General features: G+C 35.6%; 4 protein-coding genes across 4 annotated transcripts; 2 read left to right on the top strand and 2 right to left on the bottom strand.

The window, feature by feature from the left end:
* The first annotated feature begins 3,566 nt into the window (after positions 1–3,566).
* ND-B22 (NADH dehydrogenase (ubiquinone) B22 subunit) lies at positions 3,567–6,228 on the top strand. Its single transcript, XM_073092028.1, has 3 exons — positions 3,567–3,731; positions 4,557–4,699; positions 5,903–6,228. Exons 1-3 carry the CDS (start codon positions 3,631–3,633, stop codon positions 6,100–6,102), a joined length of 444 nt encoding a protein of 147 aa, XP_072948129.1. The 5' UTR covers positions 3,567–3,630; the 3' UTR covers positions 6,103–6,228.
* A 1,510-nt stretch (positions 6,229–7,738) lies between these two features.
* Positions 7,739–13,824, bottom strand: Der-1 (derlin 1). Its single transcript, XM_073092321.1, has 5 exons — positions 13,490–13,824; positions 12,110–12,313; positions 11,191–11,339; positions 10,537–10,647; positions 7,739–9,560 (listed from the first exon to the last, which is right to left on the bottom strand). The coding sequence occupies exons 1-5, from the start codon at positions 13,640–13,642 to the stop codon at positions 9,425–9,427; spliced, it is 753 nt and encodes a 250-aa protein (XP_072948422.1). The 5' UTR covers positions 13,643–13,824; the 3' UTR covers positions 7,739–9,424.
* A 234-nt stretch (positions 13,825–14,058) lies between these two features.
* LOC140756468 (probable enoyl-CoA hydratase) lies at positions 14,059–20,119 on the top strand. The gene is made up of 6 exons (XM_073091983.1): positions 14,059–14,316; positions 14,925–15,157; positions 15,670–15,820; positions 17,319–17,468; positions 18,042–18,239; positions 19,094–20,119. The coding sequence occupies exons 1-6, from the start codon at positions 14,175–14,177 to the stop codon at positions 19,219–19,221; spliced, it is 1,002 nt and encodes a 333-aa protein (XP_072948084.1). The 5' UTR covers positions 14,059–14,174; the 3' UTR covers positions 19,222–20,119.
* A 497-nt stretch (positions 20,120–20,616) lies between these two features.
* Positions 20,617–24,100, bottom strand: Prosbeta5 (Proteasome beta5 subunit). Its single transcript, XM_073092016.1, has 6 exons — positions 23,876–24,100; positions 23,693–23,794; positions 23,138–23,237; positions 21,983–22,176; positions 21,145–21,283; positions 20,617–20,822 (listed from the first exon to the last, which is right to left on the bottom strand). Exons 1-6 carry the CDS (start codon positions 24,017–24,019, stop codon positions 20,656–20,658), a joined length of 846 nt encoding a protein of 281 aa, XP_072948117.1. The 5' UTR covers positions 24,020–24,100; the 3' UTR covers positions 20,617–20,655.
* Positions 24,101–24,437: the final 337 nt, after the last annotated feature.

Below are 24,437 nucleotides of genomic sequence, written 5' to 3'. Positions count from 1 at the left end.
AGCTCTTCGAAGCTTTGGATACAATTAAGTAATCACTAGTTCAATATTTTAAGTGGTTATCTTCAAAATGCCTGTAAAACATACTAACGTTTAAGAAATGAGATTATTATAGACATAAAAATAATGAAAGACTAAAGTAAAAAAAAAATAGGCGACGAATAGATAACCTCTCTTCCTTTGGGAAGTCGGTTAAAAATAGACTAAAGATTTCCTCTGATCACAACTTTCGTAGATAACTTAGGGACTTACTACATAATTTCAATACGTGGCTTAAATCATTTTTAAACCCCATTATTGGCAACGGGTTTTTTCCGGACGAGTTTTTAAGAAGACTTGAGTTGGTGGCATCGCATTTCTCCAAACTCCATTAGGCCTCTCACAAGGTTTATGAACATCCATAATCATAACAACCGAAGCTGATGATTTAATTTGCTTTCCAAAGCACAGAAGCGTAGGTACATAAAACGGATTTCATAGCAGTCCGCCAAAGAGCATAGTAACCTTAGTCCACCACCAAACTTAAGTTGATATTATGCTTACCTATTCCTACATTACACAAAGTAATGTCTTTGTTTATTTACCTACTAGCTGACCCAGCAAACTTTGTACCGACTCAAAATCTATTTATCAAATATATTTCATATAAAATATAGCCTATGTTACTCGTAGATAATGTAGCTTTCGAATGGTGAAATAATTTTTAAAATCGGTCTAGTAGTTTTTGAGCCTATTCATTACAAACAAACAAACAAACAAACAAAGTTTTCCTCTTTATAATATTAGTGTAGATAAATCAGACTACAGGAGATGCATTTATCATAATAACAACTTGACAAAATATAGAGTTCCTGCGTAATTCAAAAAACCAGTAACCGTGTAACCGGAGAAGCTTGATGTTGAAGTAAATAAATACAAGGTTAGCATCTCCCGCGCTTTACACAATCGAAATTGACCAACATGACCTTTCTTATGTCGTTCGACTTGGCATTAAGTGACCTTTAACGTAATTATAAGCTACCTTTTTTGTATATAGTATTGGAGTAGCAGACGAGCATGCAGTCCATCTGATGATAAGTGGCTAATGCCGCCCATGGACATATGTAATTAATTCGAAATAAGATTAGATTCCTTTCTGAGGTCGGCCACAAAGGTCACCACTCCTGAGGACTAAGCTGAAATACCTCGGAAAAGTATGTCTACCTTACCACATCCTTCGAACCGGAATACAGCAGGGCTTTTTTTGGCGCCCAGATGAATAGGTGGAAAAATGGGCTAACCCTTTCTGGAAGGAGGAGAGAGAATGCATCCTAGCACGCCCAGGCCGCGACGACGGTACCTTGGTAGTGTGGGGCTCTTGAAAGGACCTCCTTAAGGGAGACCAACCCACTAAAACTCCTCCTTTCAAGCTTCGTCCTAGGGCACCGTACAAACGACATCGGATAGCGACCTCTCATATGACCACTCCCATGAGAGGGGACAGCAGGGCTTAACACGAGGAGTGTTTTTTATGCAGAAATTAGTGTGGAGGCGGTACCGTCGAAGTCGAACCACAAAAGGTTGTGCCACCTTCAAAACATCAGATTATTGCGTTCCCATGATTTGCCCTGTTGTCATTAAACGTGATAACACGATTATATGCAGATGAATATTTTGCAATATGCAGATGAATATTATACAAAGATATCATTCATTAACGACAACCTAAAAGATTCTAAGTTTACAATAGTTGCAACCCATTCAAGGATTTTCTTACATTTATTCTATTCAATTCTTTGTCTTAAATTATCTATTTACACAAAATGTTGCAACAACGTGGACAAAACCGACATGATGTGAACACCATTCAGATTTTGAATTGAATTTAGTCAATAAAGCTACAAAATTTGCATAAAATTGTTGAAGATTGCTTGCAACGTGCGTGAATTGCCGGCCTTGTAACAAATAATATGAGCGAAACTCTCAACTCAAGGTTTACAAGATGCACGATTGTTTTTTTTATTTATCTATTAAAAATGCTAATAAAACTTAGAGTATTATTACTTCGGGAAAAACGAGCTTCAAATAACTGATTTAGAATTCTAGAGATTGTCTAAATGCTGTTAAATGTGTATTTTTTTAACCAACTTCATAAAAGGAAGACTTTTCTCAATTCGACCGTATGTTTTTTTTAAATGTACCGTATGTTTTTTTTTAAATAATAAACTTCACCAATTTTTAATTGAAGACAGATACAAGACAGAAAGAAAAAGACTTCTTTTTCTGTCTTATGGTAGCAATCGTGACTTCTGGTTCGAAGTTTGCAGTAAGCTAAAATAAAAACGTATATCTTGCTTTAACGGTGAAGATATCGCGAGGAAACGTACATTCTTAAGAGTTATGCCAAAAAAACCCTTTTATTAGCTTATTATTTATTTAACTTAGCTTATTATTAGCTTAGAGAGGTGTATGAAGTGTAATAACTCGATCATAATGGCATCATAGTGACTATGACTATAAGCAGTGGCGGATTTACCAGCAGGCTGAGTAGGCTTCAGCCTAGGGTGGCAGATTTTTGGGGCGGCAAATTTGGGGACCGATTTTTTTTGCTAATTAGGAAGCTAGTTCGTTCATGCCTTAAAAACGGGAACCGTATCATGAGCCGTCGCAGCGAGGAGCGCAAACTACCTAATCCGATAAACTACCTAGTCCAATATACCGCCTAGTCCGATATACTACCTAGTCCGATAAACTACCTAGTCCAGAAACTACCTAGTCCGGGAAACTACCTAGTCCCTGAACCTGTTCCAGTATATACGCCTCACCTCTAGTAAGACATGACAATTGTAGAAGCAGGGGCGGCAGAAGCTGTACAGCCTAGACCTTAATTTTTTTTTAATTCGCCACGGACTATAAGGTCTCTAGACCAAAAAAATATAGTAACCGATATAGCTCTGGTCCAGCCATGAAACGGAAATTCTGTTTCATGAGTCCAGCGGCCATTAACTTTTTTGATAACATAGTAAGTATAGTAACTACAAGTTTTATTGTGGTAATGGCAGGCCGCATTCGAAAGATAACAATAGGTTACTATACTCTACCCTGTATATAATAATATTCTATGCCATAGATCTATTACCTATTCTTCTATTAGTATAAAATGTCATTGCTCTATGCTATACTCTTTGAAGGAGACTAAAGAGTAACCTAACCTGTAAGGAAACACTTCACATGACACGAGAATCTGTTTTTTATAGGACAACTATACATGATATTGCCTTATATAAATTAAATACAAGATTATATAGATTTTTCTTCGGATTGTACCTACCTCTCACTCTAGTTATTTAAAAGCTTATAATATTATGAGCTTTAACGGGTTCAGTATTTTATTTTAAGAAAATGATGTATGGCTCTCAATAAGTGCGAAATTTAAGAAGCCATGGCAAAAAGATACAGAGAGATTACTGTACTCTTTGATACACAGTATCTTTTTTTTTCATAAGTCACTCAGACGCATGCAAATAAAGTTATGCTGAAAGGCAAGAAGCCAAGGAAATAAAGCACTATATCAAAAAAAAAAACACTCAGACGTCAGTGTCAGTACTTCAGCAGCTGGTGTGTCTGTCAGTGTCAGGTGAATTATCAACAAAAATGGCTGCGAATTTACCTCTAGGAATAAAAACCCATGCTCAAAAGGTTTGCAGCCTTTACAAAAAGGCTTTGCGTAACTTGGAAGCGTTTTACGATAGACGGTAATATTATTTTTGTTCATTGTGAAAATTATTTATAAGTTCATAACATTTTGTTAGGTTACGTAATTTTGTATATTTTTCGTTGTTTTTACAGATTATATTTGTTTGAACAAGAAAATTAACGAAAACAAGACATATTTTTCTTCTTTACACGAGGTTTTGTTTATTTTTTTTAATTTTATAAGTATTGAAAGAATTAAAAATCTTTTAAATACTTATTTGTACAATAGAGTATTGTTTAATTTTTGTAATTGTTTTTATTTTGTTACATTATTAGAGTTGATGACTTATTTTACATAACTGAACTATATATTTAATTTAAATATAGCGTATGTAGTGCAACTAAAGTAGTTTAGTTGATAATAGTATTTACATTGTTTTTTTTATAAGAATAAGCCATAGATGAATAAGCATATAATCCACCTGAAGGTCATGGCTCTTTGCAGCCCTTGGGTATCTTAAATCAACTTCATATGCAATGGATCCTACCTGAAGCTGATCACTGATATGTTGCCACTTCTGAAGACTAGGCTGGCCATCGAATATGTTAGTTTGAATATGCTAGAGTCCCTTATTGCTTTGACTCTAGTGGCACTATTCCACACCTACTTCTGCTTCATAACTTTATACCATCAGGTGGACTTCATGCTTATTTGGTACATTGATATTACAAAAAACTACTTCATACTAAAAAAGGGCTACTTTGTATTTTTAATTGGTGTGTTGGAGGTGTTTGCCAGTTTAATAAGACTGGTTCTAGCACACGATACTCCACGCCACGTCACAAATGCAGCATTATTTAATAACTGCATTAAAATGTTCCAGAAATGTATACCGCTACCATGCCGTGCTACTTCGTGATCGCTTTGACCAAAATGCCAAAGTAACGGACATGCGCAAGGCTGCCGAGCTACTGCACCAAGGAGAGGAGGAACTATATAGTCAGCTGCATCCAATGCCTAAGAAATGTAAGTTGGATATTCCCATTATGCACATGTTTGCAACGTCATGCTATTTACCTGATTTACTAGACAACAAGTAAATTGATTTCATCATCATCATCATCAACCCATTCAAGTAATTTGATTTCATCATCATCATCATCAACCCATTCAAGTAATTTGATTTCATCATCATCATCATCCCACTGTTCGGAACGGGTCTCCTCTCATATTATGAGAAGGATTAGGCCATAGTCCACCGCGTTGGCCAAGTGCGCATTGACAGACTTAACATACCTTTGAGGTTTTTTTTAATAAATCTCTCAAGTATGCAGGTTTCCTCACAATGTTTTCCTTCACCGTTTAGCAAGTGGTAATTAATTTATAATACGCACATAACTTTTGAAAAATCTGAGGTGCGTGCCTGGGATTTGAACTTCGGACCCCCCCATCGAGAAGTCTTGTTTCTTAACCACTGCTTTTGTTTACATGATTTGATTTAGATGTAGATATTTCAGTCCTAACATAATTTAAAAATAATGTTTTCAAAGCCACCTACTAAATAGACTGCTATTCAGTAGGTGGCTAATAAGCCATTAAATAATAATTTTATCTGTAGTACTAACATATTTTGGGTGATTGTGGTGTTAACATCAATTCAGATTTTAATATATTATTCAGTCATTCATCATTTCTTTAGAAGCAGGAAAATAATTTTTAATCGGTTAATTAACTTTGTTTTGTTAAAGCTAATTTTAAAATAGTTTTTCCAAGACATATTAGGTTATTAATTAATATTATTTATTTTAAGAAAACCTCCTAACCTCCAAAATATATCTCATAATACAGAAGTAGCAAAGTTTATGTTGCCACCATAGATAAGTATAGAAATCCCACAGCCTTGTAATTGAAGGGAGCCATTAAATGGCTTAAACGGTTGACAATTCTGTCCGCCATTTAATGGCTGTCATGGTGTAATTTACGCAGAACAATGCTGACATGCGCAGTTAAGTGGTACAAAAACACGAAATCGAAGAAAAAGTGCGGAGAAATATCGCTTCATTCATAAATTATCTAAAAACTACATTTTTTAATATTTTTCAAACATGAAAATAGATGACAGTGACAATTTCAATTGTCAAAATTTACATTTATTTACATTATCTTGTGAGGAGTGAGTATTCTTTACTAATCTATGGTTGCTACTAACATTTTAACATTACTTTCCAGTCCAATTCAGCGTGGGTGGTGTCGCGCACGAGCGTGTCGTTACACCCCCCGATTGGGTTTTGGACTACTGGCACCCACTCGAAAAGGCCCAATACCCAGAGTACTTCAAGAAACGAGAGGAGAGGAAGAAGGAATTCATTGCCATGTGGGAGAAGGAGTATGGGAAACCAGACCCAAAGGACAAACAAGCACACCACTAGACGAGTCATGTAGTTTATAGTATCTGTTAATTTATATCTATGTGTATCCTTGAAATCAGCAATACAATATAGATGGGTCTGTTTATAAGTGATGTTAAATGAAAATAAAGCAGAATATTTACCAAATTGACTTTTTAATGTATAAAATCCGCGCCAAACTGCTAGTCCGCTCTCAAGTTGTTGTGCACAACTACAAGCATATATTCCATAGCAACGTAAGGGCATATGAACCTAGCTGTGCCTGGAAGAGTCCGGCGCTGCCTTCGTCCCGCTAATATCTACAATTTGCTATTCGTCGCGATTCGTTTTTATTCAGAGCGGACTAGCAGTTTGGCGCGGACTATAGTATAAGAAGTAACCCAAAATAGCACCCTCTATTCTTTTGTATATTATCTGTTTTTATCACAGTCAGTATTTTTGGTGATCAAACTGAACTAATTACTTTGCCTGGATGTTGTCGCCCTAAATACTTACATACATACAAATGCGCATATTATAGTACACATGATGGTAAGTGGCCAATGTCACCTAGATATCTGTTATCAACCCAAGATTGAGTCCTACCTGATGTTGACCCCATATTCGTGGCTAATTGTGAGAACTATTTTGGGACGCCTGTTGTGTTCGTTCCCTTCAAACTGAAACCCAGCAGTGCTCAACTCTGGAATAATGTTAGTTTTATTGATGAAAATGATGAAATAAATAAAAATACAAGCCCTACATAATAATATTTATTAAGTATAGCATCTTTATAGAATACACCGTGTGTATAGCAAGTAAATATATACAATACATATGTGTTAAAAGTTTCAATTAATAAAATAATACAATTAAATATTATTAGTGCATTACAAAAAGATATAAGGAGATCAATATAGATATAAGATTAGATTTATTATGCTATATATACAGGGTGAACTTTTAAAACGGGCCTTCAGGGCCAAATCCGAAACTATAAGGATTAGCGAAAAATGCTGAAAGGAGTTACTAGGCCGATTTTGATAAAAACTAAAACTGCATCATTACTTTTTTTAAAATCCGCCCATATCAAGTTAAATCTATTATAATGGTCCTAAAAGTAACCTTAACTAAGTCGGACATTAAAATATAAATTCTTGAAGAACAAAACGTCCATTTCGAATGATTTAAAACATTGAGCCAAAAAATTGTTAATACGCGAAATGTTTAAATTGATGAATGGCGGGAACTTAACTGCCAAATTAATATAAAAAAATATGTATTTTCTTCACAATTTTCCTTTTCCTTTACTTTGTCACATAATATTACTTCCCAGAATTTGATCCTTATAAGCGACACTATCAGATGGTGGAATAATATAGAGGGTGTATTTTTTTTTTCAAAATGAACTCGTTCGATTCCCGGCTAGGGAAAAAGATATTTTAAAAAAGTAATGATGCAGTTTTAGTTTTTATCAAAATCGGCCTCGTAACTCCTTTCAACATTTTTCGCTAATCCCTATAATTTCGGATTTGGCCCTGAAGGCCCGTTTTAAAAATTCATCCTGTATATATATATATATATTCAACATTGAGTTGTTTTCATATCTAATGTTATAGGAAAAAGAGTAAGGGTACTTCAAAAATATTTTTTTATATCATCAACTCAGTTTATTTACATTAGTGGAGATAATTTTAGAACCAAATTATTAAAATTTGTAAGGTCTTATTCAGCACAATTTCTTTAAAACACTACTATTATAGATATAACATCCAATCGATATGAGTAAGTCTATATTCAATACTTATATAAGATCAATAAAACCATATTTTCATTCTTTGAGAGTATATAATTACGTAAATATTTGCTCTTGTTTAGGAAAATGCAATGTGTTTAAAATACATTACTTCTAAAGCATCAACATTAAAATTACATCAAGAATTCATTTTAAAATGCTAGATTTTAGTTATTATGCTAAGTTTATGACAAAAACAGCTCTAAAACTACATTATCGGCATATTTTTAATGTATGTACTATTTGGGTAATAAGTAATAAAACTACTGTTATATTCAAATGCAATATGGATATGAATGACCATATTGCATATATCAACTACAATATGACAAAGACAGCTTTAAAACTACATAATCGGCATATTTTTAATGTATGGTCTATTTGGGTAGTCAATATTGAAACTACTGTTACATTCAAATGCAATATGTATATGAATAATCATATTGCATATAACAACTACAATATGACAAAGACAGATTTAAAACTACAATATCAGCATAATTTTAAATGTATATCATTGGATCTATTTGGATTGTTAATAATGAAACTACTGTTACATTCAAATGCAATATGGATATGAATAATCATATTGCAAATACCAACTACAATATTACTCATATTTTCTATTTCTATAGTCTACATATTACATTTAAATAGTGCACATTTATTTTATTTTACACCGCCATCTATTCAAAAAGATTATATTTATTTTTTGTGTTCCTAATAACATTATTTTTAACTAGATATAACTGACCCTTTCGTCAATATTATTCCGTATATATTATTAAAATTTCCATTTTTTACGACACTAACATTTAGATAATTCAATAGCGATTTTTTTAAATGCAGTAAGTCACTACTAACCATCATATTATACATACCATTAGTTGATTGATTAAATGGTTCAAATGACAGAAATATTCAGAAAATATAGCTATTCCTTTGTCTCAATCCATCCATTTGTCTGAATCTGAATTTGATTAATTCCATTCTTTTATGTACATTACAATCACCATGCTTACCATTTTGGAGGGTGTTTCAAGCATAGATGGGGCTTCCACTGTTTTTACGTAACTATGTCACACAAAGCCTACAGACCTAAATTTGAAAGTCTATGTTCAAAGATATTATATATAGCGCTATAGACCGGACATTAAGATTTTGATACCAAAACTTTCATCCTGTTTCATAGTGACACCATCTCGGATTGATTGGTGTTTGACATACATTTCACGACATTTCATTTTAAAATGCTAGATTTTAGTTATAATGCTAAGTATATGACAGTTATATGACCATTTTACCAATTGGTAACTTATGAAAAATACTTTTCCTCTTCATGTCCGATCTATTGCTAATATATAGTTGAATATCATTGGTTACATATATTTCACAGTCACCAAGCAAGTTTAGCATAGACAGTGGCGCCTCTAGCGTAGATAACCGTCAACCGCTCCTACCATCACTTTCCCCTCCATTCCGCACATCACAAACAGTTTATCTGGGTACAACTCGCCCGTTCTCCCCGGAGAAGTGTCCGTGGCGGAGCAAGTTGCGGAGGGCCAACCCTCAGTTGCCCCCCAGGGCTTGGCCGCGGCCCCAGTTGTGGCCCCCGAAGGTAGGCCCCGCGGGGCGGGTGGGGGCCTGCGCTTGGGGAGCGCTGCCGAAGCCACCGACGTATCTTGTGTCTGGGAAGATTTGCTTCCTGCACGACAAGAGGATTATTTTTAGTCAATGAATAGTTATTAGGAAACTGAAATATAAAAATGTTGTTGAATTTTAAAATGTTACCAACAAGTAATACAAGGCAATATCAGTATGAAAATTCTATGAAACCGTTTACTAATTTGCTTTTTAACCGACTGCCAGGGAAGAGTTATGTTTTTCGCGCGTATCTTGTATGTTTATCTTCTTTATTCGGTCGCATCTAACAAACGGCTGGATGAATGTCGACAATTAAGGTGTCATTATATTCGTTTCAATGACCTGAGTGTCCTTAGATAGGTGTTAGAAAAAAAATCAAAATGGCGAATTTTTGGCGCGAAATAGTAACACATTTCAAAAATAAAGTTAACCGAACCTATCAAGTAGGGTATCAAATGTATGTAACTGACTAAATGTATGTAATGTGTGTAATGTAATGTAAGTTGCTATGTTTGAGATCAACGCATAGGGAAACCGCTGAATTTTAGCATGCTGGAATTTTATATAGAGCATGTAAATGAGCACTACGAGGATAAAATAGGATAATATTGTTTGAATATCTTTCAATTTTGAGACAGATATCTACTATGAACTTATTTGGCTTTCTGGATAAAAATAATGTAACACATATTTCACTGTTTTTGGAAATTTTACTTCAGCCTTTGTAGTACAGTCGGGCTTTTGATTTTTTTAATTATGAATACTATAGAAACGAGGATTTAAGCTTAGAATATTTACTTTTACAATGAATATCTTATTTTTTTTTTTTAATAATATAGGAGTAGCTCACCCGCATGCATGCAGTCCACCTGATGGTAAGTGGTTACTGCCGAAAGGTTTGATAATTTCTAGTAGAGAGCAATTGTTAAATTTGTAAAACAACACATAGATTGAGTATTAACAACGTTCAAAGACTATAATTTCAACCTTTTGACTGTAACTTTATTTAGTGTTTGTGGCTAAAAATAGTTACTCACAGGAAAGGCGGCGGCGTCAGGAGAGCAGGGCCACCAAACTCCTGAGGGTATTGGAAGAGCAGGAAGAACGCCACGTGGCCGATCAGGATGCCCAGGAGCTCCATAACTCCACTGCAAAAATGATACATTTTTAACATACTTTTTATTTTGCATGCTCCACCTGAAAGTAAGTGGCTACTGTCATCTGCATTCAACCCCAGATGGGTTCAGATATTTCTACCTGAGTTCGGCCACAGGTACACAACTTCTACTGAGGGCTAAGCTGGAACGCCTCAGAAAAGTATCTCTCCCTTGCCACACCCTTCAAACCAGAACAGCAGCACTTAACACTACAGTTATAAGGCAGATATAAGTCTATATGTATAATAGCATATAAGATGCCTTTAGACCAGAACAACAAGTGCCCAATAAAAGTTACCTGTATATAGCAATTGTGTATTAACTTAGATAAATAAACAATCAGATGACAAGAATTGGAATAATCGAAGCACATCATTATTTATTTAGAAATTAAGAGTAAGATTTGATTACGAAGATACAAGTACTGAAATGTATAATACTTATTCAGATTATTGATGTAATTTATATTAACATAAGCACTGAGGCTTGGCTAACAAACACCATAATAAAACATACTTAATTAAAACAACTCACCCTCCATTAATAATGAGGTTGAAGGCGAACAACACCCAGGGCAGGTACATCGCCTTGAACCGGGAACCGAACCAGAAGTTGACGATCACCTCCTTGTTCAGCTGGCACCATACGTACAGCACTGAGAGCACCATGGCGTCCATTAGGATCTGTGAAGGAGATTACTTATTTAGTCTTGTTTTAATAGACAATCTGTAAGAGAGATTACTTATTTGGACTTGTTCCAACAATAGACCTATATGACACTGGCGGATTTAACAATAGGGTGAGTAGGCTGGAGTGTAGGTGGGCAGATTTTAGGGCAAATTTATCTTAAACAATTGTTTTAGAGTTTAAGTCGTCGACTCTCCTACCTCTCCTTTGTTTTACAACCTTTTTTGCAACTATAGGAGGGTGGCAGCAAATAGTAACTTGTATTGCGACCCACGACAGTATCTGGTTTGGACAGTCCTGAACTAGGTATCAAATTATAGGAGCCAGTGGCGACAAAAATTAATAGCTTACGCCACTGCTATATATTGCGAGCATGTGGCAAGTACTAGTAGCATGCTGTCCACTTGATGGTAAGTGGCCAAAGCAGCCCATGAACATTTGTGTTACAAATGAAGTAGCATACGAGGATGTTTTTCACCTGATGGTACACAACTATTGCAGCCCATGGACATCAGTAGTCAACATCGTGGCCACAAATCCATTGCTACAATTGACAATCGAGTCATAACACTTTGGAATGGCTCCCTTACCATACCCTACAATGTAGAACATAGTAGCGCTCAATACTTTTGTTGTTAGTCAGAAATAGGTGGGGCAGTGGTGCCTCCGGAGTTGAACCACAAAGGGTTCTACAATTTCATTGTTTTAGATTCTTACGATTAGACTATCAGGTCTATCACATAATATGTACAGTATGTATACTAACCGACAAGTTAACCAGCAATCCGATGATCAGACAGCAAGCCCAGTTGAAGAGCAGCATATAGAAGTAATCAGCCGGTTTCCCAGCGAATGTGCTAGTCTCCAGCCGTTGTGAGTAGTTGTAGAGGAAGTAGCAGTTGATTAGGAAGTGGAAGCCGGTCGAAGGTCCGATTGGGTAGAAGAAAAGTGCTGTGAAGCCACGCCATATCTGGAACAAATTCATGAAATAAATTGTTTGTAAGACTAATACACTTATAGTTCTTCTATCTCACAAAGTCCGTCCGAGGCCCGTATGTTACGGGATTATAATAATAAATAATTAAAGTATTAGTTTATAGGGATATTGGACTTTCTGTCTTAAAACATCTAAATAAAAAATGCTAAATGAAAAAGTGCTCTAATGTTAGACTGTGTCATTTTACATTGACAGTAGTTAAATATTTATTTTTTCCATTTTTGGGATAATTTTGTTATAAGACTGAAGTCACAAAGAGTCAGAGCACTTGATACTAAGTGGTCATGGCCACCTTACATCTACAATGAAGTCCATATAGGACAGGGGTTCTACCTGAAACTGATCACAGACGCTTTGCCACTCTTCAGAACTAAAATGTCAATTTATATGTAAGTCAGCTGGCTTCTACACTCTTCATAGCAAGGCAAGGATTGCTTCATGCTAGAAGTATGTAGGTGTAACAGTGGTAGAGTCCGCGCCCAACTGTTAGTCTACTCTGAATATAAAAACTAGTTGCATTAAATAGCAAATTGTAGAAATAAGTGGGACAAAGACAGCGTGGGAGCCCCCAGCACCCTCCGTTGCCCGCTGTCCCCACAGGTACATAGCTGCATTAACGTGCCCTTTGTGTTGCTACGGAGTATATCCTTGTAGTGTTCAACCGCATTGGCTCTCTTACTACACCTATGCACAAAAACTTCAGAGCGGACTACAAGTTTGGTACGGACTTAAACTCTCTTAAAACTATACTGGTTCTAAACCTAGTCCTATTTCGGTACAATATTTATAGTGTAGTTATCATAATGTATGTATGTTATCTGAATTCAAATTGAAAACAAAATTATGTTGCATATTTTTTGCATGACATGATTTTTGTTATCAACAATAACATACTTTAAGGACAATGAGTTATATACACAATTAAAATTATAATTGTGATAACAGAAACATATAAATTACTTATTTAGGATATGATGTTAATAATAATTCTTAGTGGAATCTTAAAGATATCGTTTTAATATATTGCGACACTATATACACTTGTTTTTTATTTCTGGGTTTTGGATTATGGACACTAGATATGCATACTAAGCTACTATGTTATATACATATTGGCTAAAATACTTCATAGAAAGAATCGGTACGTACCTGGAAGCGATATATGAAGCTGTAGTAGTCTAAAACCAAGTAGCGGTAGTTTATCGCACCAAATCTTGTTATAATACTCAATACTAGAGTAAATGTTAACCAGTGACGAGTAAAAAATGGAATGCTTTTGTACCAGTCCCTAAACTCCGTCATTTTTGCAATTTACGCGACACTTTTGTAAGAACACTCCGGATCCGGCGTTCGAACGCAAAATAAACTTCCGATGATGAAATACAACAAGGTTTCAACAAGTACACGTGTCCAACAAGAATTTGTCCAGAAAAATCACCGAGAAAATTCAATGATATTTTGTTTTTTTAGCCACAGACTAATAATAATAAATAATGATTTGAGTTATCAATCAATAATGTTGCCAATGTATAAATATTATATAGTAGAAGTTCGTTTGTTAAAATCTATTTGATATTATAACCAAAAAAATCCATGATATTAACTTACTATATTAAATTAATTATGGTATTAGTTTTATATATATTACTATTTATACATAACACAAATGGACTTACAAGATTCATGCAAGTGCACTTTTCACTAATTAATGTCTGTCATCAAAACGTCACTGAGACAGTTACAGAGCAAAAAAAAACATAACCTAAAAATAAAAATATCTGCTGCCGGGAGAAAAACTTAATTTGTTCGCTTGATTCCTTCAACATAAGTAAAAATGAGGAGTTTAATTCGTAATCTTATTTCTACGAGACGTATAGCATTCGTTCAAATTAATAATATTCGGCACTATGCAAAAGAATCTAAAGACGCAAAAAAGAAGGAAGAAGAATCAAAGACCGCTGAGGAAGTTAGAAAAAGTAAGATATTTATTATTTCAATTAATTTCAATGTAACAGAATTATGTATGAGGTATTTCTTAAGTGAACGCGCAGTTTTTGTTTGACTGACGTGAATACGCCGGCACATAATTCTGATTTGTAGCAGAGAGATACATGAGAAATACTCTTAGAGGTACATTTTGAAGGTGGATGGATCCTTTTTAGTTTGAATCCAGACGCATCATCGCAATACCTTTTTCTGTCCAATAATAGCAATCTTTAGTGCTACTGTGTTCCGTTTTGATAGTACTAAGTTGGAATGCCTGGGAAAAGTATGTCCCCCTTCAAACCAGAAGATGCCAGTGATTAACACAGCTGTTATTAGGCAGAAATAGTAATCGTGGTTGGAGTCAACCACTGAAGGTTCTACCACCTTCAAACTTTTTTCTTCTGCTATAACATACCTTTATAGTAGCCAGTTTATTTTGTATTTAGTTTAACTGAATTGCTATTTGCTTTATAAAGTATTCAAATATTCATACTATTTTAGACTTTGTATAGAAATATGTTTGATTTCTACCACATTTTAAAAAGGAGGAGGCAGTTTGTTCAGCCCATGTATTTTTTAATTGCTGATTTTTTAACAGATATCATTGTCGAGAAGTTTGGTGCAGTCACAACCCTGAATATAGACAGGATAGCAACCCGGAACAGTCTGGATGCAGCCACCCTTCACGAGATGGTGGAAGCTATCAATGCTTTCGACAAGGATGCTGATGCTAAGGTCCTGGTGTTTAATGGAGAAGGGGGCACATTCTGTTCTGGTTTTGATATTGATGATGTCGAGTCTAAAGGCTATAGCACAATAACTGATGCTGCTGTAAGTATTTACAGTAGGTTCGCAAATTTTACGAGACATGCAAGTTTTTGTACGTCCTTAGTTTTTGTACAAGTACTTACTTATGCTAAAATGTCTATAAAATAGATATTAAATTTTGGAGGTGGTTGAACCCATCAGTGTTCAACTTGTTAGGCACCACTGCTATACCTATTTTGCCTAATTATAAATTTTGATAAATCAGAGGTGTGATTTGAACCTCAGACCCCTCTATCAAGTTGCTGAGTTTCTAGTTCCTAGTGATTAACTAGGCTCTCACTGCTATATAATTTATTTTAAAGTTCCAGCCATGTTATTTTTTTTTAATCTCCTGTTATCCTGAAATCTGTCAAGGCAATAAGCTGGTGTTTACGTGCTTTCATTTAGTTGGCACGTATGGTATTTTGGTGGCAGTGGTACACCTATTTACAAATAAACCCTCCTTGGAAGTTTTTCCTAAGATGGAAGAATGTCATATGGAACCAGCTATGTCATAATTTATTTTATTTTTTCAGTCACGTCTCCGTCGTCGGCCACTATGCGACAAAACAACAATAGCAGCGGTAACAGGTTACGCAGTGGCCGAAGGGTTCGAGTTGGCTCTGGCTTGCGATCTGAGAGTCATAGAGGATACAGCGGTATTGGGTTGCCTCGGCAGGAGGTTTGGTGTGTATGTTACGTTATTTTGTTTTGTTTTTGTGCATGGAGTGGTTTTATAATGGTTGTAGCTAATGAGCATGCAATTCACAACATATTGTGGCATATTAGCCAATAGGGTTTGGCCACGACGGTAATAAACGTCTAATAGGTTTTGGATGTACTTTATTACTCACTCTTTTACAATAGGTGTTTAATGTTAAGCTTATGTTCTACTTACATCTTACTCTACAAACCACTGCTGCCCATGGACAGCGGGGATTTATACATTCATTTCTTCATTTATTTCAGGTTATTTTTAAAAGATTGACGTAGAAAAAAAGCTAAGTCCACATGTGGGTAATGCAGATGTGTTAACCAGCATTCACACCCTTCTATCGAAAGAAGATGCTCACCCTAGAAATTGGTTTTACCTGCCCTATTGAATTATACTCAATTCGAACCTTTTTCTTCATATTAAAATACCATGCAAAGTGATGACAGATTGTAAACGTACAAAAAGAATTCCGTGAAGATCTTCTTTGAATAAAATATTTTTGATTTTGAATAGAATTTTATACAAAATAAAAAGTTGTAATATAATAACGTAAATACCTAATTATCTACAAGTGATCAGTGTACCTTTCATTGTGCCCTTAATCATAATGGTGGCTTAAGTTTTTAACTATACACTCTAGTATTAGTTAAAGTATCATTGTCTTACTTATCTTGAGGATTTGACTATTCATATTTATTGCGAGTTGTCTTTGTAATACTATCAAGAATGCACTTACATATCATAGTTTTAGATATTTTCTTTTAACTCATAATTTAACGACTAAATAAATAAATGAAAAAGTTTCTAAAACTATGAAATCAAATAACCATAATCACATAGAGAGATGCTTTTCTCTGTAGCTACTAATGGTTAGTTTGGAGTAGCACACGAGTTAGCCATCCACCAATTATTGCCATTGCCGCCCCTGGACATTTAGGATCAACTCCAAATAGACCAGGTTCAACCTGAAACTAACCGCGGATGTGTTGGTACTCTTAATGACTACGACAGTAGCCTTATATGTAAGTCAGTTGGCATCTACATCCTTCCACCAATACAGAAGAAATGCTACATATCTACTAGAGATAGGTGTGACGGTGGTACCTCTCTGGTCGAACTATGTTGGTTCTCCTTGCCTATAGAACTAATTGTAAGTGAAGCTTGTATTGTCGTCCTAGGATAGTCCTTACATAGGTCCTTATAAATGTGGTAGTGAGGTTGATTACAGTTGTTCATGGGCGGTAGTAGCCACTTACCATCAGATGGACTGCATGTTCGTCTGCTACTCCTATATTATATATAAAAAAGTCCTTAGATAGGTATAGTCCGCGTAAAACTGCTAGTCCGCACTGAATATAGAAATGAATCGCGTCGCCATAGCAAAGTGTATGACTACACTTGCTCGCAACAACTTTAGAGCGGACTAGCAGTTTGGCGTGGACTATAACCATGGGTATATTTTCTTTCTAGGTGTACCACAAGGACTCTTCGGTGGTAGACGGCTCACATCCCTAATCGGTCTGTCCCGAGCGTTGGATCTGCTCATAACGGGTCGTCTCATCAACGGTACAGAAGCGCATGCAATGGGCTTGGCTTGTAAAGTCACGGCTACCGGCACTGGTAAGTTTGGAAAGGAAATACTGTTAAATGGGGTGTAAACTTCCCCTTAAAATAAAATGACCTGTAGGTTTTTGCTGTATTGGGTGTAACTCTGTTCTTAAAGAAATGGGCTGTATACGCGACGGACTTCATACTTACCAGGGAAAGTGTTTGTAGAAAACTACGAAGTTTTTTTTGCTGTTAAAGCATGTAAGAGGATAACCGCCTTGAATAATTAAATAGTACCTACTTATTATGTTAGCAGATTTTAGTCATTTTTAATCTTTCCTCCCCTTTTGTGTCAGAAACCTCTTCCCCTCTCATCTATTATTACGTAAATATGGGAATTAGAACTTTTTAATTTTGCAAAAAATCAAAAATGTTAATCCAATATCATCTAAAATAACGAAATCAGTGACCACCACTAACCAACTAACCTCTAACAACAATTGAATTACATTTAATCAATCATAATTAGGGGCTTCAATTCATGTCACCTTCAATTTTGCCGCCCCAAATCTATTGCCGCCCGGGGCAATATCATCCTAATAGATGATGCCTTGTACCTAATACAATGTATTATAATTTTTCCAGCTCTAGGAGAATCAATCAAACTAGCCAAGTCCCTAGTGAAGTTCCCGCAGAATGCGCTAATCATGGATAAGTTAGCAGCGGTGAATTCCCAGCTGAACCCAAATAGCGAGGAGAGCATGCGAGATGAAGCGATCATGCAAAGCCTCCTCGGGGCCACTATTGAAGATATCAACCAGGGCGTTAAGAAGTTTCAAGGAGGTAGTTTTTTTATGTAATATAGGAGTAGCAGACGAGCATGCAGTCCACCTGATGGTAAGTGGCTACTGCCGCCCATGGTCATCTGTAATCAACCCCAGATAGGATTAGATATTCCTGCCTGAGGTCGGCCACAGATGCGCCGCTACCCTTGAGGACTAAGCTGGAACGCCTCGAAAAAGTCTGTCTTCCTGACCACACTCTTCAAACCGAACACAGCAGCGCCTAACACTGCTGTTATTAGGTAGAAATAGGTGTGGCGGTGGTGCCGCCGGAGTCGAACCACAAAGGGTTCTACCACCTTCAAAAGTTAATTTCTATTATTATTAAGTAGTTGCTTTATTCATTATATTTCTGTAGTTTTAAATTTTGTTGGCTTTCTAGTACACAGGTGTTTCTTTTTTCCATAATTTTGATTTATAATTTCAACAATTTTGAATAAATATATGCTGTATTATGCTTTCTTATAGTGTAGCTTGGAAGGTACTAACTCAACAAAGTAATGATATATAACAAAGTCAGGGCAAAAGCTCATTTGATAAATGTGAATGTGAGTTTATTTAGAACACTTTCACACCTACAACCGATTGTCTTCAAATATTGTACACTTTTATACCGAAAAAATACTGTTGCCGAGGAATAGATAAAAATCTCTGACCGCGAACGAAGCCGCGGATAAAAGCTAATGTTTGATATAGAGTACTTTTCATGCAATAAAAAGATGGTTGATGGTTGGTTGGTCTCTAATTCTCCCAACTGACTCTTAAAGTGGAAATGGACCAATCCATCCACGATCTTTATAGTCCCAAATTATTTCACGTTTTCATGATTCTTAATGCCTCTTTAACATGTTTCAGGTATCGGTAAACACGGCAAGTTCTATAAGTTATCGGAAGCGCCCTTAAAAGACTGGGAACTCGAAGAGACATTTGAAGAGGTCACTGTGGACATTGACTCTAAGGCGAAGGACGAAGGGAAGAAATAAAGAACGAATATTAATTATAGATCGTATTTAGTAGAAATATAATGTTCTTGCATAAAATACATCCTAGTAATGAAAAGTTTGTGTATAAAAGTATTATTAAGTTTTCGGCTAGTTTTTTTAAGAAAATTCTGAAAAAATTGTTGTTTGAAATGTGTTGGTTTATGCATCTACTTATTATTCTTTGGTATATCGCAGATATTTTGCTAACTGTATAAAAAGGTGGTATCATAATGAATACAGGGAGAGCTTTTCAAATAGGCCTACAGGGCCAAATCAGAAAATATAAGGGTTAGCGAAAAATGCTGAAAGGAGTTACTGAGGCTGATTTTGATAAAAACTGAAACTGCATTATTCGTTATTGTTTAAATATATTTCCCGAGCCGGTTCAAGATTTCATTTTGAAAAAAAATCACGTATTATTCCATCATCGGATAGTGTAACTTATAATTCAGGGAAGTAATGATGTATGATGTAGAGGAGTGATCTTTAATCTGTGGTGTGGTGTGGTGCGGTGCGGAGTGGCGTCATTGTTATAAAATATTTATGAAAATATATCATCTTCCTCTAAATGTTTCTTTTTTTGTGATACACACAAGAAATTAGCGTAATAATGACAAACTAAAAGAAAAGGCTAATTTAGAGAAAATACATATTTATTTCATCCAATATTGTCGACCTTTCAGCATTTTTCGCTAATGCTTATAGATTGAAATTTGCCCCTGAAAACCGGATTGAAAAATTCACCCTGTATAGATAACTAATTTGTATAATACAACAATTCAATCGGCGTCAGGTGTAGCAAGCCTATTTATAATGCATTTCTACTTTATAGGTTTTGTTCGTATTAAGTAGGTTAGAAATATTTATTGTTGCAATTTAATTTTACTTTAAGTGTTATGTTAAATAAATCTTATTCTACCTGCATTTGGATTTTTAATTCAAAAAAGCTTATTTAGACTGACAATTTTAAAGTAATAATAGAAATGTTGGAGATGGGAAAAACCTTTGTGATTCGACTCAGGCGGCATCACCACCATACCTATTTCTGCCTAATAACAGCAGTGTTAAGCGCTGCTGTGTTGAGATTTGAAGTGTGAGGTAAGGGGTAGCGGCGCATTTGTGAGCGACCTAAGGTAGGTATCTAAACTTATATGTGGTTAATTATAGATGTGCGGCAGTAGCCACTTACCATCAGGTGGACTGCATGCTCGTCTGCTACTCTTATACCATATATTAAAAAATATCTAGTTGCTTTGATAGGATTAGAAATCACGCAACACGCATAGACTACCGTTTTCACGGTACAATTTATTTTCTTTATGCGCGGAACGCCCGATTTCCTTCACCGAAAACGTTTTTACCACGTTTCACAAAGACGGTATAAAAAACTCAACATTATTTTAGCACTTATTTATTGAAAAAAACATTACAAATCTATTCATCCTTAATCCCCTTTTCGGCTTGGTACTTGTAGTGGAGATCGGAGCAGTCTTCATTGGAGATGTTGACCCAACCACTCTCGCTGATGTGGTACACTCTAATGATGCCACCAGAGTAGGCGTCGCGGTGAGTCGCGTGGTAGATCGCACGGCGACCGAGTTCTGGGGAAATGGGGAGAATTTGTGTTGCCATTAAGGAGAATTTGCCTATAAAATGGGAAAATCCGTGATTCTAGTGACGATTTAGGGAGAAACATAAATTATTAATGCCTGTTAGTAAATATCAATGTTAACCAATCTTTGCGTACTAAACAACGAAATTTGGCAATTATGAGCAAATAAGTGTGCTTTGTCATATCATAAATATTAACTAGAAGTTTGTGATTCTAACAATACTAATAATTTGTGACAATATGAGTATGATACAAAATTATGATAAAAATTTATTTAAAAAAATAATAGTAAATGTGCAATCACTACATACCCTGAGCCTCCTCATCTTCAAGATCCCATTTGTACCCCGAGTCGAGAACACCAAATGCATATACTGAGCCGGAACCCACTGAGAATACTTTCCCTGGTGTACGAGTACCCTCGCTGTCTACGTAATACAGTTGAGCACCCTGTGAAAAGGCATTGACAATATATTTGGGACACTTACTTTAAAATATTCAGATATAAACGGGATGTATTGAAAGGAATAAATTTGTAACATTTTAAAAGTGATAGAACTGGTATTGTAATAACCAAGGGATACTTTAAAAGTGGTAGAGCCTTTTGTGGTTCGACTCCGGCAGCATAACCGCCACACCTATTCTGCCTCAAAACAGATGTGTGAAACACTGTTGTATTCTGGTTTAAAGGTTGTGGTAAGGGAGACATACTTTTCCGAGGCGTTCTAGCCTAGTCATCAGGGGTTGCTGCGCATCTGTGGCCGACCTCAAGTAGGAATATCTCATCCTATGTGGGATTGATTACAGCTGTCCATGGAGAGCCGAAGCAACTTACCATCAGATGGACTGCATTCGTGTTTCCTACTTCTATATAAAAAACTAGCAGACCCGGCAAACTTTGTACCGTCTCAAAATCTATTTATCAAATATATTTCATATAAAATATAGCCTATGTTATTTGTGGATAATGCAGCTTTCGAATGGTGAAAGAATTTTTAAAATCGGTCCAGTAGTTTTGGAGCCTATTCATTACAATTAAACAAAGTTTTCCTCTTTATAATATTAGTATAGATAATAAATATGTAATAAATAGATAACCTCTTCACTTTGGAAAGGCCGTAAAAATAAAGTGCAAATGCACAGACTCACCCTCTTATCAAAGCCAGCTAACATCATCCCCATGCTGAGGCCCATGCCCTTGTAGTTGTAGACCATGTTGGCCATCAGCTTGCTGGCGGCCGCCACGGAGATCCTCTCGCGGTTCCGCAGCTCGTACAGCCTGCACTGCTTCGCGAGCACTCGGTCCCAGTAGACGCAGTCGGCGGCACCACCGGCCAAGGTACCTAAGGAGTTATGAGTAGTATTGGTTATTATTAGACATCGGATTACATGTGTAATGTTTGTAAGAACCTCAAGGGCTATTTAACATGCACTGGCTCACCACTACACAAGCTCCGAGCAAGGCGGCACGTCCGATCCGTATCTCGTACGTCACCAGTCTGACTTTGACAGCTACCCTCTCTACTGGCATACATGAGGCAATGTACATACATATCTATTCAATAGATACATACACTACATCCCTTCATTTTTAACAAATTTTATCTCATATATGAAGTTCTTGTGTCACAATGTTCATTACCGTACTCCTCCGAAACGGCTTTACTGATTTTCATCAAATTTTATATGCTTATTCAGTAGGTAATCGGAAAAATATATTACTATATATTATATATATATTTTTCATACCCCTAAGTTATAAGGGTTGTTCACCCTTAACATTTTTTTATTTACACAGCTAGCTATATAACATATATAATATTAGTATTGAAATGGAACTACAAAAGTATAGTCTGCGCCAAACTGCTAGTCCGCTCTGAAGTTGTTGCAAACAGGTGTAGTCATACAATTTGCTATGGCGATTAATTACTATATTCAGAACGGACTACCAGTTTTATGCGGACTATAACAGAAATAAAGAATGATTGTATTTGGTTGTAATGTACACAACAGGAACGGCAAAGGATTTTATTATAGCAGTGATGAGAAAATCATGTTTTCATGGTTACATTATTTTGCCGATTTGGCTGACAATATACATAGCCAAACAGGTGTTTCACATGAAGCCAATCACAGATGCATTGTCAATGTTGGTTGTGGAACATTTATATTCATATTTGTTCCACTATCTTTCAAATTGGATTTTTCAATATGAAAATGATGATTTGTAATTGGTTTTTTCAATACAATGTAACGTATTATGACACTAAGAGCGAATGAATATTTCAAAACCAAATAACTTACCGAGCAAGTAATCATTGATCTCCACAATCTTTTTCATGGACTGAGACCCAATGAACTGTCCACCAGTGGCCCGGGAGTCCACTGCCAGCAAAACACCACCCTGTTACACAAAATTACAATAAAAGAAACAATCATTATAAAGTATCATAAAAAGTATCATTTTAATTAACATACTATAATTTTGTTGATTTACAGACATCTAATTATTACTCATTATTTTATATGAGAGAAGAACTCCTGAAAAGATGCTTGGAAATATTTATATAGGTTTCTTTTCTTCATTATGAAACCACAACACTTTTAATTAAGGGCCAAAGGCAATTATAAATGTACATGAGGCAGACAAATTTAGTTCTCTGAGGTAGCAATGCATCGGTGGCTGATTTCAAGATCATTCATTTCAAATCAAATCTTTTTTTTTTTTTATTTAAAATAGGTTTTTTACAGAGGACTTTTTGCAATTAGGGGTTGGCGACTGATGTAACCATTAACTATCAAGTGGATTGCTCGCATGCAACACAACATTAAAACAAATAATTCGGGAGTTTCACTCACTTTGTACCGAAAACCAAGAGTAGTGGTGCCGTGATCGAACTCGATTTTGATGTCACGACCGGTGTCATCTTTTGTGTTAAACTGCGCAAGTGTTTCTATAGGCTGTAGGGAAAGATAAAAATTATAAATAAATGCACTTTATGAATTAATTATACCAATTCCGGCGAAATAACCTTTACTTACATTCGCAAACGGAGGAGTTGCGAGTTGAGCACTGTTCATGAAATTATGACTGTAGCCAAGTATATCATTTTGGAAAGAAACAAGTGAATCCACAGGTTTTAAATTAATTTTCTCATCGAGGCGACAGAAATCTAATAAAGCCATATTTCCAAATTGTTTTCTAAACTTTAGAACAGCGATGACGAGCGAATTTGTTGAATGAAAATGCTATTTTGACAATGACATCTATTATGTTTGACATTCTATGTCGAAATTGTATTGCTAGTTGCTTTAAAAATACAAATAACGTAAGTTTAAGTACTTAAGAAGACATCGTAACATATCATAATTGGTAAGTAACTTAATTATTTGGAAATAATTATATATTATATTGTAATAATTATGAGAATTCAAGAATAAAGTGGACTGCAAATTACGAGCGCCATCTATTGGTATTACTCATCACTATTTTTGTATTTTTTCTATCCGATACTAGATGGCGCTATAAGTTTCATGTGAAAGCATACTGCTAATAGCGCTATCTATTGGCGAGTAGTTGAATAACGAACTGATGAAAATACTT

This window comes from Epargyreus clarus, unplaced genomic scaffold (genome assembly GCF_041222505.1).
Source record: "Epargyreus clarus isolate Ecla_fem2 unplaced genomic scaffold, WU_Ecla_fem_2.2 ptg000035l, whole genome shotgun sequence".
NCBI classification, from domain to species: Eukaryota; Metazoa; Arthropoda; class Insecta; order Lepidoptera; family Hesperiidae; genus Epargyreus; species Epargyreus clarus.
This window is presented reverse-complemented; position numbering and strand designations above follow the sequence as displayed.